A 15,491-nucleotide genomic window follows, 5' to 3' on the forward strand; every position below is an offset into this window, starting at 1 on the left:
CTAATTTGGAGAGCTAGTTGACCCTTGTACCTGATGGGATTTCAACCATTCATTCACCTCTGCCATAGCTAAAGATACATCCATAGCTGGGTTTGGAATCTTCTTCTTGAAAATGAGGTTATTTCTGGATTTCCATAACCTCCACATCAACCAAAAGGGATGAAGTCTTTGATATTCTGTTAAGCCTGTTGCAGACTGAAAATCCAGAAGTGTTTTGATGTTATCCTCCAGATCTTGAGATGGTTGAAGTAAACACGATATAGGTATTTTAGACAATCTCCAAGCTATATGTGACACTGGAAATTCAAAGAAATGATGATTGATAGTTTCATCTGCCAAACCACAGCGTTGACAAGTAGGATCAACAGGAATGTCTCGTCTAATCAGCCGTTCTGAAGTCCCCAGAGCTTTGGATAGTACACGCCATAAGAAATGCCTCAACTTTGGGAAAATTGGAAGATTCCAAATCTTTTGTTTTAGAAAAGGATCTCCATGAGGAGGTTGAATCAGATTGTTGTCAGGATCTTCCAGTTTCCTCGTCAAATAGTACCATGTTTTAACCAAGTATTGACCATTTTTGGTGTAATGCCAAATGATTTGGTCCTTGTCCAGAGCCTGCTAAAAACATGGATTTAATTTGTGATCTATGTTCTGGCTGTAGTAGTTGAAGATGATCTTCATCCCATTTCCTATAATCCCTTCTTGAGACAATGAGATCAGACACAAGCAAAGGAGACTCTAATAAGCCATTTTCAGGCCTAGGAGAATCTGTTGGAATCCAATTGTCTTGGAAAACTCTGATATCTTCATCGGAACCAACATTAAACCGTATGCCTTTCTTTAAAAGCTCTAATCCCACCAGAATAGAAGACCAGCCATAGGATTGGTACTTCTGAGATCTTGCACCCAAGAGTGAAACATCCCGATAGTATTTAGCTTTAAACAATCTTGCAAAAAGGGTATCAGGATAGTTAAAGAGTCTCCACGCTTGTGTTAGCCAAAAGTGCGTCATTGAATTTCTCTAGATCCTTAAAACCCAAACCACCTTCTTGTTTAGATTTCTGCAATTTCTTCCACGCAACCCATGAAATGCCACGTCTATCTTGATCTTTCTCCCACCAGAATTTGGATAGAGTACTTGTAATATCTTGAACAATTCCAGCAGGGATCTTAAAGCATGACATTGAATGGACAGGCTGATGTGTGCTGTCGTGAGGGTTGTCAAGTTTTACCCTAAATGAAATCAATAGCCGCAAGTGCACAGCTGATCGATTGTAGTACTTAGAGATCGAATCCACAGGGAAGGAGGATCTTTCCTGCAAAAGCCTTCGAAAGAAATATAAAGTAAGGAAGTCTAGAACCAAACGATTTTGTGGGGGTTTTGGTGGTGTGTTTAAAATGTAAAAACGAATCTTAAAGAGAAAATACGGTAATTAAAATGACCCAATAACTAAACTTAACGAAAACGGGTAAAAACGGGAAAACGGCTAATCTAATTGCTTAAATGAAAATCGATTAAAAAGGAATGAGAATATTGAACTAAAGCTTGAAATAAAAACGGTGTGAATCTATAAGGAAGAAAGCGTTGGGGTTCAGGGAAGTTTTCTCAGGGGTACGAACGATTCAAAACATTGCTAGAGAGTAAAATTGATAAGATCTTAGCTTAAACTTTTTGAACTGGAGTCATGGACGTATGAATACGCCACTGTCGTGATCATAGACAACTATCTCTCTCAACCCTGACCAGTAGGTTTCCACTCTGGCCCTGGAAAAGAAGAGATGCATTATGTTTAAGACTCGTCAGCATTCACAAATCGCTCATAGGTAGGTTTCCACTCCTATGTTTGTTTTGCTCTCCCAAACTAGATCTGACACCGGATGAACACGTTCGTGTCACCAAGCCTCTGGATCAGATTGTAGTTCATGACGCTAATCTCATGTCAGTAAAAACGAATTCAGAAGAAAAAGTTCTAAGATTCGGTTCAAAAGCTCATGGAATCCTCATCGAACATATAAATCCCCATCGAAAATCCCTTAATCCCAACAATAAAGAACATATAGTATTATAGTATAGTATATGTTCAGACATGATGAACGAAATCAAAAATATAGTATTAAAAAGTAGAATAGAAACCGAAATTGAAAAAGAAAGAACAAGGGTTCAAGAGACAAATCTCTCTCTCCCTAAAACCTAAAACTTAAAAAGTATTCTACAACAATAAGAACATATGAAGGCATACGAATTAGGGTTCCTAAAACATGTATTTATAGTGCTCAAGACATCTTTGGGCATCACTATTTCTCCAAATGAGGGAATCATTTTGGGCTTCAGAAATGGGCCTTCGGGCTCGAAGGTAGTTGGCCGCGGTCGGGATTGCTGTGACCGCAGGAAACGGGTGGCTGGCCGCGTTCACGGCGGTTGTGACCGCGGGGATTGGTCTGTTGGCCGCGGGTGGAAATGCTTGCTGGCTGGTTTACGGGAGATCTTGCTCTTCGCGTATCTTTTGATTGAACCGTTGGATTGCCAAGCTGTAAAGTGTGCTGGAAAGCTGATACTTCCATCTTTAAGATTTCCAAATTTGAGCTGGATCAGACAGTGAGAAGGCCTTCAATCAGGGGTGAACTTCTGACGGTTTGACTCTGAGCTGAAATCTGGTTTTCTATCCATTTTGTTAAGCTTTTCCTTTTGTTACCTGAAAAGAGTCTTGGAACTACAAATACTAGAAAAACGTAATAAAAGTACTTGAAAGCAATTAAAAACATAGAAAAAATATTTCAAAACGATCCATAAAAATGGTCAAAATACGGTGTTATCAACTCCCCCAGACTTAAACCTTTGTTTGTCCTCAAACAAAGCAAAAGCCTAAACTGGTTAAGTGAAAACAAAAATAGGGAATGCACAAATCTTAGAGACATGAACTCCTAAACTAGGACCAAAGATAGTGCATCAATCCACAACATAGTCTAGAAAATTCTCGCCAATGCACAAGAGATACTAGTCCACTTTTTTCGTCATGCAAAACTTAAACAATCTAAATCTTGATTCTAGTCAACTAGCTCTCTACATTTATTAAGTTCAATAGTGAGTTCCCATTAAAGACATCATCAGGGTAGACGGCGTTTGGCATTAAAGGGCTGTTTAAGTGGTGGAGTTAAAGTATTTTGGGTTACCTGAAGATATGGAGGATGCGAGATAATATGCAAAACCGCAAGAGAGATAAGGACCTGTTGATGACCGCAATTTTCAGTCACTTCTTCTTGCCAAATGTTGTTGCATAATCCTTCCTCCTTTGTTGTAAACAGCTATTCCCCCTGACTTAGATTCTTTCCGGGAATCAGAAAATGATCTCCAAAACTCCATAAAATCAGACTCCAGTTTCCTTGGGACTTAAAATTCGACCTCTCTAGACTTTCTAAGGCTTTTATTTCCTTTCTTTTCTTATTTTTGGATTTTTGTTTTGTTTTTTTTTTTTTGAAAAGGAAATGCATTTTAAAGAGAGAGAGACTAGAGGACGAGATTGTACCAAAATTTGAGATTTTTCTAAGGCAAACTGAGCTTCCTCTTGTGTTGAATCCTTCCGGGAACTTTTCCGGCAAATCGCAGGTCTCTATCCTTGGTGACTGAAAACTGCGTCTTTCCTCTTTCTCTCCAACGTTTTTGCACTTATCTGCATATAAGACAACAGAAAACAAGAGTGCATGTGGTTTGAAAGAGGATTGGTTAAGGTGGGGAACTAGCTAAAGATGAACTAGCCATTCAGGATCAACATAGAGTGGTAAAAGGATAAAGGAGTCCTGAATGTATGATTCGTTTCCCTGGTCTAAAGCTTCAATGAGAAAATTAAGTCCAAATTAAGTCCAAATAAAACAGAGCTAGTGTATTCCTTCATCTAAATCGAAATCATTCAAATTCCTCTGGGGGTACTTCATTTCAAATGTGCTTAGCTACCGCCTAGTCTAGTCCTAAATCATGAATGAGCATGTCACTAGGAACAGTCTAAAGCACACAGTCAACTATCATTGATTCATGTTCACCATTCCCTTTAAAACGTATTTTGTTTTGAAAACCGATTTTGAAAAACTCTAAGGAAAATGCAGAAAGTGTAGATAATGCAAGACTCATGAAAGAAAAGTGGTTAGAAAGGGATGAAATCCTCCCCCAGACTTAAATCACACTGTCCTCAGTGTGAAACAAGTCGAGATTGGATGAGAAAAATGCATAGATAATCGAATTGGTAAGGCCAAAGAGAACTTACCTGGATCCGGGATGCTGGTGGAGATGAACCGGATTCATTCGAAGAGGTTTGGGAAGGTGATAGGTGGTGATGAAGGTGGTGGAGGGTGGTGAATGAGGTGGAGTGGGGATTGGTGAGGTGGAATGAGGTGAAGTGGGTGGTTTGGGGTCGGGTTTGATCTCAACGACCATTTCCCGCGGTCAGGGTCACGCGACCGCGGTAAACAGGTGCTTGGCCGCAGTCAGAAACACGCAACCGCGGTCGAAGAGGCGTTTCCTGCGGTCAGAACGTCTGCGACCGCGGGGGCTTATTTCGCGGCCTCTTCCTGCTTCTTCTTGGTTCCTGCTGGGCCGAGCAGTCAGGTACCATCCTTCTTTTTAGTTTTTTTGGGTTTTTTTTTTAATTTTTTGGTTTTTTTGTTTTATAAGAAACACCTGAGACTAAGAAAAAGAAAAAGATCAATAGAAAAAGAAAGAAAAATCCTAAAGAAAACAATACCTAAATGGGTTGCCTCTCATTAAGCGCTTTTTTTTTAAGTCGTTTAGCTCGACTTTTGGTGTTGGACGTGGATTATTCCAATGAAGAAGACCTTGTCCTGAGACAAGTCTTTTTCGACATCTCCTTGCTTTGCCTAGCAGGTTTTTCGTCACTCCAAAGTTCTTCTTCAAACTCTTCTGTTGCAGAACGTTTTCCTGCTTTGCTGTTGTATGGGACAACTTCTGTGAAGACATCTTTGTCGATATTAGCAAATGAAATCCTCCGGTTTGGTCGGTCCATTATAGCTCCGGAAGTTGCTAGAAAAGACCATCCGATAATCACTGGATATGTTGCATCTCTCGTCTCGACAATGTAGAAGTCGACAGACACTATGCAATCTCCTATTCTCAAGGGAATTTCATGAGCTATTCCTTGAGGTGTTGCATTTGAATCATCAGCTAGACTAATCTTTGCTCTAGTCCTGCGCAGGTGTTTGATACCAAGTCTCAAAGCAATTGCCTTGGACATCATGTTAAGACAAGCTCCAGAATCACATAACACGTTTTTAAACATTTCTCCTCTAATAGAACAAGAGATAAGAAATTGACCTACACCTTTGATTTTGTGAAGTGTTCGAACAGGTTTACCTCTTCTGGCATGATTGAACAAGTCTTCTATCTCAGGGATTGATTCCTTACTCTCACAGAAGTAATGGCCTATCATGAAGTCTTTGCAAGCTCTGGCAAAGGTGATTCTTTCAGGCAAATTTCGAACCACATCATTGAATTCGTCGAGCTTCTCTTTGCTGATTTTGTTGGTGTAGTGGCTGCAGTCTTCGGGCTTTTTGAGGTGAATCGCATAGACAGCTGCTTCTGGTGTTGTCATGTATCGAGCTCTCATAAAGTATCTATGGATATCCTCTTTAGACTCCTTGCAGTACCTGAAAAAGACTTGCAAACGACCAAGCTTCCAAATTTCATCAAAGCTTAGGTGAGCAGGGAATGACCTGACCACATAGTTGAACTCCATTAGTTTTTCTCTACTGATGTTGTTGGTGATCCATTGAATTTCTCCTGAGCCGTCTTCTGAGGAATATCCTGCGTTTGGATCTTCTACAAACAACCCATACTCTTCATCTTCAGAGTATTGCTCTTCATACTCATCTTCACAAGACAAAGACATGTTGCAGGGCCATGACTTGTCCTTGTCTTCAGATCTTTGGGTGCTGATGGAGCAAAGCAGTTGTTGATGGAGTGGTTTAGTCATCCCAGGAGGTGTATCAGACGTACAGATGCTTGTATGAGTCGAACGTGACTGTTTTGGAACGTTTTTCCGGTTGGCCTTGACTGCAGGTGACGTGACCGCGGGAAAACGACCATGGGCCGCGGGTAGGCCTAACACGACCGTGGGAATCGGCTTCCTGGCCGCGGTCAGAGGCGACGCGACCGCGGGAAGATGTCTCCGAGTTGATTTGCTGTTGTTGCTTGCCCCTTTGCTTCCTGGATGATCTCCTGGGTCTTCTGGCTTGATGTACTTCCTCTCTGGACTCAAGTCTTTATTTTTGGTTGCTGGAATCTGCTCTCCAAGTCCTTTCATGATCTCCTCAACCTTTTCTTCAACTTCATCAAGAGCATAGACTACTTTGTCCATGGTTGAGTCAAGCTCTTCGGTTTTGTCAATGACTTTGTAAACCTTCTCTGAAACTTCGACTGTAAAGTCATAAGACTCGTTCTTAGCTTTGTTTAGGGCTTTGCCCACATCATCAAGTTTGAAATCCAGGTCCATGACTTTTTTTTTGGTGTTGCGAAGCTCATAGGTGTGCTTTGCTTGCTCTTCCTCCATGCTGTTGAACCTGTTAGCGATCATAGCTGCGTCCTTGTTGGTTGCTCGTTCTTCTATTGAATTGACTTGTGAGGCTAGGTTATCGATCTTCTCATTGAAAAGTTTCGATATCCCGTCAATCCTTTCGTTTAGTGCAGCTTTAGCGGTTGCTTGAGCTTCTATGAACTGCCTGATCACGCCTTCGATCTGAATCAATCTGTTGCTGAGCTGGACGTTCTCATCTCGGTGGAGAACCTAGTGAGGTAGGCGATGCATAGGGTATCTAGGGTTAGCCATTGGAGATACGTAGGGCTCGTTCTGGAACGTTCTGTAGTCTTCGGTTCGAATTTCTTCGTAGAGATCGCGTAAGTACTGCTTCTCTCTGCGTCTGGTGGCTTGAGGAGTGTTATAGAAACCTTCCTCATAGTGTGTATTTCGATTTATAGGATTCATATCTTCTGAAATGGAAACAAAATAACCGAAAAATGGAAATATGCAGAAAATGGGGTTCTAGAGTCGATTTACCAACCTTTCTTGGGGTTTTGCGGAAAAGAAAACGCGTGCCTTCCCCGGCAACGGCGCCAAAAACTTGATGTGTGCTGTCGTGAGGGTTGTCAAGTTTTACCCTAAATGAAATCAATAGCCGCAAGTGTACAGCTGATCAATTGTAGTACTTAGGGATCGAATCCACAGAGAAGGAGGATCTTTCTTGCAAAAGCCTTCGAAAGAAATATAAAGTAAGGAAGTCTAGAACCAAACGGTTTTGTGGGGGTTTTGGTGGTGTGTTTAAAATGTAAAAACGAATCTTAAAGAGAAAATACTGTAATTAAAATGACCTAATAACTAAACTTAACGAAAACGGGTAAAAACGGGAAAACGGCTAATATAATTGCTTAAATGAAAATCGATTAAAAAGAAATGAGAATATTGAACTAAAGCTTGAAATAAAAACGGTGTGAATCTATAAGGAAGAAAGCGTTGGGGTTCAAGGAAGTTTTCTCAGGGGTACGAACGATTCAAAACATTGCTAGAGAGTAAAATTGATAAGATCTTAGCTTAAACTTTTCGAACTGGAGTCACGGACGTATGAATACGCCACTGTAGTGATCATAGACAACTATCTCTCTCAACCCTGACCAGTAGGTTTCCACTCTGGCCCTGGAAAATAAGAGATGCATTATGTTTAAGACTCGTCAGCATTCACAAATCGCCCATAGATAGGTTTCCACTCCTATGTTTGTTTAGCTCTCCCAAACTAGATCTGACACCGGATGAACACTTTCGTGTCACCAAGCATCTGGATCAGATTGTAGTTCATGATGATACTCTCATGCTGTAAAAACGAATTCAGAAGAAAAAGTTCTAAGATTCGGCTCAAAAGCTCATGGAATCCTCATCGAACATATAAATCCCCATCGAAAATCTCTTAATCCCAACAATAAAACTACTCAGACATGATGAACGAAATCAAAAACATAGTATTAAAAAGTAGAATAGAAACCGAAATTGAAAAAGAAAGAACAAGGGTTCAAGAGACAAATCTCTCTCTCCTTAAAACCTAAAACTTAAAAAGTATTCTAAACAATAAGAACATATGAAAGTATACGAATTAGGGTTTCTAAAACATGTATTTATAGTGCTCAAGACATCTTTGGGCATCACTTAGGGTTTCTCCAAATGAGGGAATCATTTTGGGCTTCAGAAATGGGCCTTCGGGCTCGGAGGTAGTTGGTCGCGGTCGGGATGGCTGTGACCGCGGGAAACAGGTGGCTGGTCGCGGTCGCGGCGGTTGTGACCGCGGGGATTGGTCTGTTGGCCGCGGGTGGAAATGCTTGCCGGCTGGTTTACGGGACATCTTGCTCTTCGCGTATCTTTTGATTGAACCGTTGGATTGCCAAGCTGTAAAGTGTGCTGGAAAGCTGATACTTCCATCTTTAAGATCTCCAAATTTGAGCTGGATCAGACGGTGAGAAGGCCTTCAATCAGGGGTGAACTTCTGACGGTTTGACTTTGAGCTGAAATCTGGTTTTCTATCCATTTTATTAAGTTTTTCCCTTAGTTACCTGAAAAGAGTCTTGGAACTACAAATACTAAAAAAACGTAATAAAAGTACTTGAAAGCAATTAAAAACATCGAAAAAGTATTTCAAAACAATCCATAAAAGTGGTCAAAATACGGTGTTATCACAGGCATAGCCACAACAACAGATTTCAATAACACTTCCTTACCAGCAGGGGACAGAAGTCTAGAGCTCCAAGTAGAAGTCTGTTTCTTGACCGCATCGACGATATACTTAAACATCTCTGACTTTTTCTGCCAAACTGTTCAGGCAATCCCAAATATTTGCCTCCACCACCTTGGTTAGGAATTCCTAATATCAATTTCAGCCTGCTTTGTAAATCACACGGTATCCTAGAGCCAAAAGTAATCACAGATTTGGAGGCGTTAATCATCTGTCCGGAGCACTGTTCATAAATCTGAAAGATGTTTCTTAAGGCCCGAGCATTTCGATTGTTAGCTTGACAGAAAAACAGTGAGTCGTCTGCAAACAAAAGGTGTGTAATTGGAGGAACTATTACCGATTTTAATACCTCGGATTCTGCCTTGTGATACATTTATCTTGATCAAATGGCTAAGCACATCCGCACAAAGGATAAACAGATAAGGGGATAGAGGATCCCCTTGTCTTAATCCTCGTTCAGGTCGAATCAATCCCTTCGGATTTCCATTGATCAGTATAGAAAAACTGACAGATCTGACTGTTGCCATAACCCATTGAATCCAAGTATCACTGAAACCGAAAGCTTGCATCGTTCTCTCGAGGAAGTTCCATTCAACGCGATCATAAGCCTTACTGATGTCAGTCTTCACAGCCATATAAGTCTTGGATACACGTTTCCTGATTTTCAGAGAATGCATGAGTTCATTAGCCACCAAAATATTATCCGTAACCATTCGACCACGAATAAATGCAGCTTGCTCTTCAGACACAATCTGATGTAAGAAACCTTTCAGCCGCATTACCATATGTACTTTTTAATGAATATAGGAATACTAAACTTAAATTAAGAGATGCTTAGCCCATTTTTAAGGGTTGCTTAGTCCAAAAAATAAATTTAAATGAAAAATAAACTCAAATATCGATTCTTAAATAAGGCCCAGAAGAATCAATGCTTAGAAACTACGTGTCACTTGTTAATTGGACAGATAGAAGAGAAGAAGCATCAAAGAAAAATGAGTGAATTACATAGAAAGACACATTCTACACTTACTCTTACACAAAAAGACACTTTCTACTATTGAGGCACTTATTCTACTGTTCTTTTAATATAAATCCAATATTACCATTCTCTCATTATATCAATTTTTTTCTATATCAATTTCTCTTCCCTCTTTCTCTTGTCTTCATCATCGACACCTCTTCACTTTTTTTTCTTTTGATTTTTGAGTTCAATAAAATCAGAAACATATTAAATTTTATATTACTCAGGTTTGATAATTATGGGTTTGTAAGAAATTGGTTGGTGTGTTTGAATTTAGGCAAGAAATAATAAGAAATGAGGAAGATGATAAATGAGACAATTTAAGACTCAATTTCAGTGATAGAGATAAACGACATTAAGATACTCAGTCAAAATCTCATGGAAAAAGTCATTTAGTGATGGTGAAAGTGAAAGAACAGAAAACGCATTCAACGTGTTCGACAAAATGTTTGAAAGAGTAGTTTTGTATCCACGCAATTTTGTCCATGCTACACTGTCTATGACAATTTAGAATACTTGTCTATGGTAAATTAGACAGCTTGTCCACAATATTTCATCCACAGAATATACAAACTACAAGAATTGTGATTGCTAAATTCCTGCATATATTATTCTTTCAATAGACATATTAGCATGAACAACATTTTACACAATGTCTAACCAATTTACACATAAAAATATTTTACACAATGTTTTGTATCCACGAAAATTTGTCCATGCTACAGTATCCATTACAAAACTAGACAATTTTTCCATGGCAAATTAGACAGCATATCCATGATATTATATCCACCGAATAGACAAATTATAATGACTGAGATTTCTAATTTCGTAAATATGTTATTCTTTGAAACAAAAAAAAATTAATATACATATCGCCGTGGATAACATTTTTACACAAATTTCTAGCTAATTTATCCATAAAACGCATTCAACATGTTCAACAAATGTTTGAAAGAGTAGTTTTGTATCCACACAAATTTGTCCATGTTATATTATCCATAACACAACTTCTTCATGACAAATTGGACAGTTTGTCCAACGAAGGTTATAACAAAAAATATCATGAAGAAGGAAATTATTCACATAACTTATATTTATCTTCCTTTGTTAGGTGAAAGATTACCCAGAAAATAATAGAATATAATAAACATAAATTATTTGACTTTTTTTTTTTTTACAAAGTTGAGTGAAGATCAAATATTTTTTTATAAAAAACTAAAAAAGTAACTCTGGTTGATTTAATTACATCTTCTCCGCCCCCATAATTTCACAATTGAAGATGTTCAATTGAATTATAGAAGTCAAAATTGCTGGGGTTTGAGAAAAAAAAAGGATGCAAAAACGATGAGAAAAAGATAAAGAAGAGAGACAAAGAAAAAAAGAAAAAGAGATGATGTGTTTTTTTTTATCATGAGAGGATGTGTTTAAGACGAAAAGAAGAGAGAGAACAAACAATAAGAAAAAATAAAAAATATATATATATAAAATAAAAAAGAAAAAAGAAGTATGAGAAGTTTTGTTTCGTCTTTCACCACATAAAAGTGTACCAATAGCAGTGTTTTATTTTGTAAATACAAAAATTTATTCAAGAAAAATTGCTATCTCAATTCTTGACTTCTCGTTTCTCCGACCAAAACACCGACTGAAAATCCTGTCCTCCGTCTCACAGCCTCATCGATTTTTTTCTCTGATGTCAGATCTCTTTTCCGGCCAGCCGAACTCATATCATTGGTCATCTTCTCCGTGGCGACTCAGTGAATTTCTCCGACCAGGTAATCTTTATTCTCATCGATTTCTCTCTAAGTTTTTTTTTGCTTTTGATTGAATCGATTCTTCTATACGAAATTACTCTGCATGCGTTGTGAATCCGTATTGTTAGGGTTTTTTGTTTCGCTTTGCGTTGGATTTGTATATTCTGATTGAGTTGTATTCTGTTCTGGGTTTGCTCTGGGTTCTGTTCTGTCTAGTCGGTTGATTTCTGAATTGGATTTGTATATATCTGTATCGGATTTGTATATCTCTGGTTTGGATTTGTATATCTCTTTTGTTTGCTCTAGGTTGATTTCTATTCACACCGGTTGATATATTTGAAGGATATTCTTCTTCTTCATTGTTTGGTTTGAGTAATCGTACTAGATTGTTTAGTTGTTACTTTGCTTGATAAAGATTATTTGCTAATGAAGTGTGTTTATTAATGAGGTGTGTTTGCTACTGAATCGTGTTTAGTGAAGAGTCTTTATGTGGTCAATGTCTTATGATTTCTTTGCTAAGCAAGTGTGTTGTTGTTTGCAAATTGTGAGCTTTGTGTGGGCTGTCAAGGAGACCCAAGCCACAGCTGTGAGGATCATCAAGGGCTTGAAGCTTTCCCTCTGCGCATTGCTAGCTTTGAGGTATGTTTTCTCATCACTTCCAAGGTTATAAATGCATATGTCTGTAGGGTTTAGCTGTGTTTAGGTAGGAGAATAATGGTTTAATGTATTACAAATAGTTCATTGATGGTGATGAATAGAAGTTAAAGCTTCTTTAGATAATTATCTATGAACATGGTAGATAACTGTCTAGTCGATAGTGTTTAATAATAGTTAAAGCTTCTTTATCTAAATGATCTGAGTTTGGTAACTGAACTGTGTTTAGTTGGTGAATCTCTTATTATTTCTGAGCAAGTGTGTTTTTCTTTGCAACATGTTAGCTTGGTGTGGGCTGTCAAGGATTCCCAACTCACGGCTGTGAGTGCATCAATGTCCACAACCTTTCTGTCTTCGCATTGCAACCCTCAGAGGTATGTCATCACTTCTCTTTCATATTCATAAATGCATATATCTATAGGGTTTAGCTGTGTTAGGTACGAAGGATAATGGTTTAGTGGAATAAAAAACAGTTAATTGATGGTGATGAATAGAGGTTATAGCTTTAGTTAAAGCTTCTAGTCGATAGTTATCTAACAACTTGTTTGATAACTGTCTAGTCAATTGTTTTCAATAGTAGTTAACGCTTTAGTTAAACTCCAACGCATCAACTCTTCTTTAAACTGCTTCTTCTCTTCCTTTCTTCTGCTTTAAACTCCAACGCATCTGCTTCTTGATCGGTGCTCTTTTATTTACTTCTTCTCTTCCTTTCTTCTTTTTTTAAACTCCAACGCATCATCCTCTCCTCCTCTGTTTTCTTTTTCGTCTGATCTTCTTTTCATTCATTATGGATTATTCTTCTTCACATCCATTCACTCAATCATCTAACTTCGTTGATCTTCTAAATAGTCAACAAGAACTTCCTCTTCATGATCCCTTTTCTTCTCAAAGCCAAATCCCTCTGTTCAGCAGTCAATGCACCGAAGCCTTCAGCTACAACGAAGAGAGCCCTGCAGAGCGCAAAGAAAGAAAGATGGACTCCAATCGATGATGTGCTTCTCATATCCACCTGGCTAAACACGTCAAAGGACCTGGTGGTGGGCAATGAGCAGAAGTCTGGTGCCTTCTGGAAAAGGATAGCAGCATACTTTGCTGCCACTCCGAAAGTTGCAGGGAGAGAAAGAAGAGAAGCAGCCACATGTAAGGCAAGATGGCAAAAAACAAATGACTTGGTGTGCAAGTTCTGTGGTGCTTATGAGGCTGCAACAAGGGAGAGAGCTTCTAGAATGAATGAAAATGATGTGCTGAAACTCGCACATGACCATAAAAAAAAAAATTTTACCTTGGACCATGCGTGGAAGGAGCTACGGATTGACAAAAAGTGGTGTGAGGAATTTGTTCAAAGAGCTGAAGGCGTTGCTAAAAGGAGAAGATGCGATGAGGGTCCAAATTGACCAACTTCTGTCGCACAAGAAAAGAACAATGGTGAAGATAACCAAGGAAGCAACAGGCTACCAGGTGTTGAAAGCTGCAAAAATTAAAGTAAAGAAGAAAGTGGAGGATGGCAAGGCTTTCTCAGAGTTCCAAGGTATGTGGTTGCTTAAGGAGAAAGACATGGCAATGAAAGAGAGGATTCAGAAGGTGGGACTTCTTGACAGCCTCATCGCCAAGAAAGAGCTCTTATCAAAGTATGAAGAAGCACTAAAAAAAAACTCATTCAAGAGATGTTGTCTTGAAAAGAACTCTTTTTAAAAAAAAATCATTGAAGTTGTTTTAGTTTAAGTTTAATGTTTTTATTTGTCTAAGTAGGATGTGTAATCCTTGTTAGTTATAGCTTATTTCCCTTGTTAAGTAGTTTGTGTTATAGCTATGTATGTTTATCTTTGAAATCAAAAGGCGTTAGCTTGGTTAGTCTTTTACTCGGTTATTTTGATGCCTTATATGCTATTTAGATTTTTTTAAATATATGCTGTTTTGATTTTTTTGATGCTTTATCTTTAGTTGATATTCAATAGTGATGGTGTTTGTTGCTTTATGTATCAGGTATGAGTGGTGTATTACCAAGGTGGTGGTGGATGTCGACACTAAAGAGTGGTTGTGGTTTTTGTTGCTTAAAGCTATTTTGTTTTTTTTTTCCTATGTGTAAATTTGAGTCCACAAACTTGTTGTGGTATATGTCGACACCAAAGTTTTTTGTTTGTCTCCTATGTACATTTTGAAACCGTGTATTTATAATGGATCTTAGTAACCACAAACTTTGTATGATTGTTCTATTTATATATGTACTTCATATGCTCTTTTTTTATCACACTCGTTCTCCTTAGTTCTTTCTTTCAGTTCTATATCAGTTGATCAAACTTGCTCAATCTCCTTCTTTTTCGTTTCCTATTGTTATCATTTTCCAATACAAAAACAAAAAAAAAACACAAATATGGCTTCTTCTTCAAATAACCCTTTTGATGATTCAATTCATGAAACTTTTGATCAATAATTTGATCAACAATTTGATCAATACTTTGATCAGACTTTTGAAAATCAAGAAAATCAAGAGGCCAAGAAGTCTAAAAGAAAACGGGCTTATAATGAAAGAGATCGGGAAGAAGGCGGCCATACCCGGTTATAGAACGATTACTTTAGTGAATCTGCAACATATCCAGCAAATTTATTCCGATGCCATTTTAGAATGAATAAGCCATTGTTTATGAAGATTGTTGATCGACTATCCAACGATGTTCGATTCTTCCGAAAAAAAAAGATGCTCTTGGAAGGTCTGATCTCTCGGGACTTCAAAAATGTACAGCAGCAATTTGTATCTTGGCTTATGGCACTGTAGTAGACGGATACCTCCGGCTTGGTGAATCTATGGCTCGATCATGTTTGGAACATTTTGTTGACGGAATAATACATTTTTATAGTGATGAATACCTAATAAGACCCACACCGGAAGATCTTCAAAGACTACCTTAAATGATATCAATGTTCTTGATTGTTCACTCGTGTTTGATGATATCATAAAAGGTCAAGCTCCGCAAGTGAATTTTTCTGTCAACGGAAGGGATTATCATTTAACTTACTATCTCACAGACGGTACTTTTCTTCTTCTTCTTCTTCTTCTTCTTCTTCTTCTTCTTCCTCTTCTTCCTCTTCTTCTTCTTCTTGTTTTTGATTTTGTAAAGTCTAAAACCTACCATCTCATCATCCCATTTCCCCCCCTAACGTTGAGGAGGATCAGGTCGTGCAAAACATTATTTCGTTCTTCTGATTAGTGAGTACTCATAGAAAAAACTACTAGTCTGTAGAGTATGTAGCTTAGATGTGTGATCGAGAAGATATAGCAGATAGATTCA

The 15,491-nt window shown here is 38.3% G+C and overlaps 2 protein-coding genes across 2 annotated transcripts; one reads left to right on the plus strand and one right to left on the minus strand.

Moving 5' to 3' along the window:
- Nucleotides 1–1,012, minus strand: LOC112082067. Its single transcript, XM_024149160.1, has 2 exons — nt 710–1,012; nt 1–615 (listed from the first exon to the last, which is right to left on the minus strand). Exons 1-2 carry the CDS (start codon nt 1,010–1,012, stop codon nt 1–3), a joined length of 918 nt encoding a protein of 305 aa, XP_024004928.1.
- A 10,369-nt stretch (nt 1,013–11,381) lies between these two features.
- On the plus strand, nt 11,382–14,440 carry LOC18029939. The gene is made up of 3 exons (XM_006414776.2): nt 11,382–12,189; nt 12,489–12,578; nt 14,188–14,440. The coding sequence occupies exons 1-3, from the start codon at nt 12,038–12,040 to the stop codon at nt 14,288–14,290; spliced, it is 345 nt and encodes a 114-aa protein (XP_006414839.1). The 5' UTR covers nt 11,382–12,037; the 3' UTR covers nt 14,291–14,440.
- Nucleotides 14,441–15,491: the final 1,051 nt, after the last annotated feature.

Source organism: Eutrema salsugineum, unplaced genomic scaffold (assembly GCF_000478725.1).
Source record: "Eutrema salsugineum unplaced genomic scaffold, Eutsalg1_0 scaffold_1, whole genome shotgun sequence".
Lineage (NCBI taxonomy): Eukaryota > Viridiplantae > Streptophyta > Magnoliopsida > Brassicales > Brassicaceae > Eutrema > Eutrema salsugineum.

Excerpts from the sequence above, each read along its gene's own strand:
- LOC112082067 (XM_024149160.1), bottom strand. The coding sequence starts at position 1,012 with ATGACGCACTTTTGGCTAACACAAGCGTGGAGACTCTTTAACTATCCT. Across the intron at positions 616-709 it reads TGCTTGTGTCTGATCTCATT|GCTCTGGACAAGGACCAAAT; the intron begins GTCTCAAGAAGG and ends TGTTTTTAGCAG.
- LOC18029939 (XM_006414776.2), top strand. The coding sequence starts at position 12,038 with ATGTGGTCAATGTCTTATGATTTCTTTGCTAAGCAAGTGTGTTGTTGT. Across the intron at positions 12,190-12,488 it reads TGCGCATTGCTAGCTTTGAG|CTTGGTGTGGGCTGTCAAGG; the intron begins GTATGTTTTCTC and ends GCAACATGTTAG. Across the intron at positions 12,579-14,187 it reads TCGCATTGCAACCCTCAGAG|GTATGAGTGGTGTATTACCA; the intron begins GTATGTCATCAC and ends TTTATGTATCAG.